At 40.5% G+C, this 1772-nt stretch overlaps 1 protein-coding gene across 1 annotated transcript in view; it reads right to left on the reverse strand.

The window, feature by feature from the left end:
- Positions 1-54: 54 nt before the first annotated feature.
- Positions 55-1772, reverse strand: part of AFF2 (ALF transcription elongation factor 2) — a 486418-nt gene continuing 484700 nt past the window's right edge. Inside the window, exon 22 of the mRNA XM_058441365.1 lies at positions 55-688. Within this exon, the coding sequence (XP_058297348.1) occupies positions 567-688 (122 nt within the window). The 3' untranslated portion in view covers positions 55-566. The remainder of the gene's footprint in view (positions 689-1772) is intronic.

Genomic DNA, 1772 nt, shown 5'->3' on the forward strand with positions numbered 1-1772 from the left:
TCTTGATACTCTTGATTTTATGATGTTGCTACAACATCTAACCAGTGGGTTTTGACAATGAAAATTCTCACCTGAAGATTGAATCTGTGGGATACACAAAAGTTTAACGATAGATTCTGAAATATATTCTTTTCTGGGTATAAGAGTATAGTTTGGGGGATGGTCCCTTGTGTCTAAGTTCTCATGTATATGTAAGACCACTTGTTGTATTTCTCAGGAGCCTGTCTTTATCACAAGTGCTTCCCATTCTTTGTTTTGGGTAGTGTGGGCTTAAAACAATATTGTAGGGACTGTCATTCCATAAAGCACAAAAAGATGGTGGAATCTGAGAAATGCATATCAAATGCTAAAAGAAAAAAAAATGACTAAGTAATAAAACGTACACTGCCCTTAAGTTGTAGTGTCAACTTACAATGACTTCTGTTTTTCACAGATAACAAAAGAAGCATAAAAACAAACATAACTAAAGGGAACTTTCCCCAATGAGTGGAGTTCCACCAGTGACCATCAGTGCGCTGGTAGAGGTAGAGTGATGGGTCGTGATGCTAGAGATCTGAGAACACCCACTACAACAAGTGGGCATCGATGCGCAGCCAACACAGTCCTTGGCGAACGTAGCGGACAAGATTGGTCATGCTGCTGTGCTGGGTCAGAGGCCCCATCAGCGTGTCCAGATCACCAAAGAATTCTGAAAAGCAGAGCAGTTCTCAGTTAGGCCATTATATGATATCATGAAAATATGCACCACATTGAGAAGCTGCTTTCACACAACACCACAACCACATGGACAATGGAAATGTGATTCATTTGTCCATTCATTCATTCAACAAACATTTATAGAGTGCCTACTAGGAGATCAAAACTCCACAAGTTTATCAAGCCCTATTATTTTAATCTTTAGTGAGCTCCAAAAACTCTGCAGTACATAATAAATTTATGTTTTCATAGATTATACATTTATATTTAGAAAAGGGTATTTCTACACAAAATTGTAGGGAGCCATGGTCTATCTAATGTCAAGCTGTTTGTCATTGAATGTGTTACTGAATTGAAAATATCCTCTTTTCCTTTTGTCTAAATGAACCGAGTTTACTGAGTTTTCTTAGCATGGTCTAGACAAGGCCCATGAATCTGGATGTTAATAGTAGCCATCAGCCTCCACAGCTAAATAAACATCTAGGAGGAATTTGATTCTGTAAGTCTTCTTACCAATTTCATTGGGGATGGAAAATGGCCTGCAAGTATCTGTCACTTAACAACTTTTCCTGTCCCTGACCTAGGACAGGAATGGTAAGAATGCCCAGCTGATTTCCCCTTGGTTCACTTAGGGAAGGGGGCAGCCCTGAGGCTACACTGCTAACTAGCGTGACTGGAGTTTTGGAATGTCTGCCTTAGGCGATGGAAGTACTATGTGGGAAAAACTATATGATCTCTAAAAACTAGCTAGGTGTTCCCTTTTCATGTATGAATTCATTTGCCTGGCACTTGGTTATGAGAGAGCTCTCTGGCAAAGGAAGCAGCCGCAGCTATGTGCTGGCTGGCAGCAAGGAATCCATGTCAGGGGGTGGGGTGAGGGGATGGGACTGGAGACTGCCCTAACGTGGGATGCTCTCCTGCCTTCTTGGAAAGTGATTTCCATGCATGGGTTACATGTGCTTGATTGCTCAGCAGATGGAATTTCATCAAACAATGCATTTACTCTTCATGTTATATATAACATATGGGATCCTTCTCTAGGTGTCAACCTCATTTGATTATATGATACTTTTTAA

Source organism: Hylobates moloch, unplaced genomic scaffold, assembly GCF_009828535.3.
Source record: "Hylobates moloch isolate HMO894 unplaced genomic scaffold, HMol_V3 SCAFFOLD_7, whole genome shotgun sequence".
NCBI lineage: Eukaryota > Metazoa > Chordata > Mammalia > Primates > Hylobatidae > Hylobates > Hylobates moloch.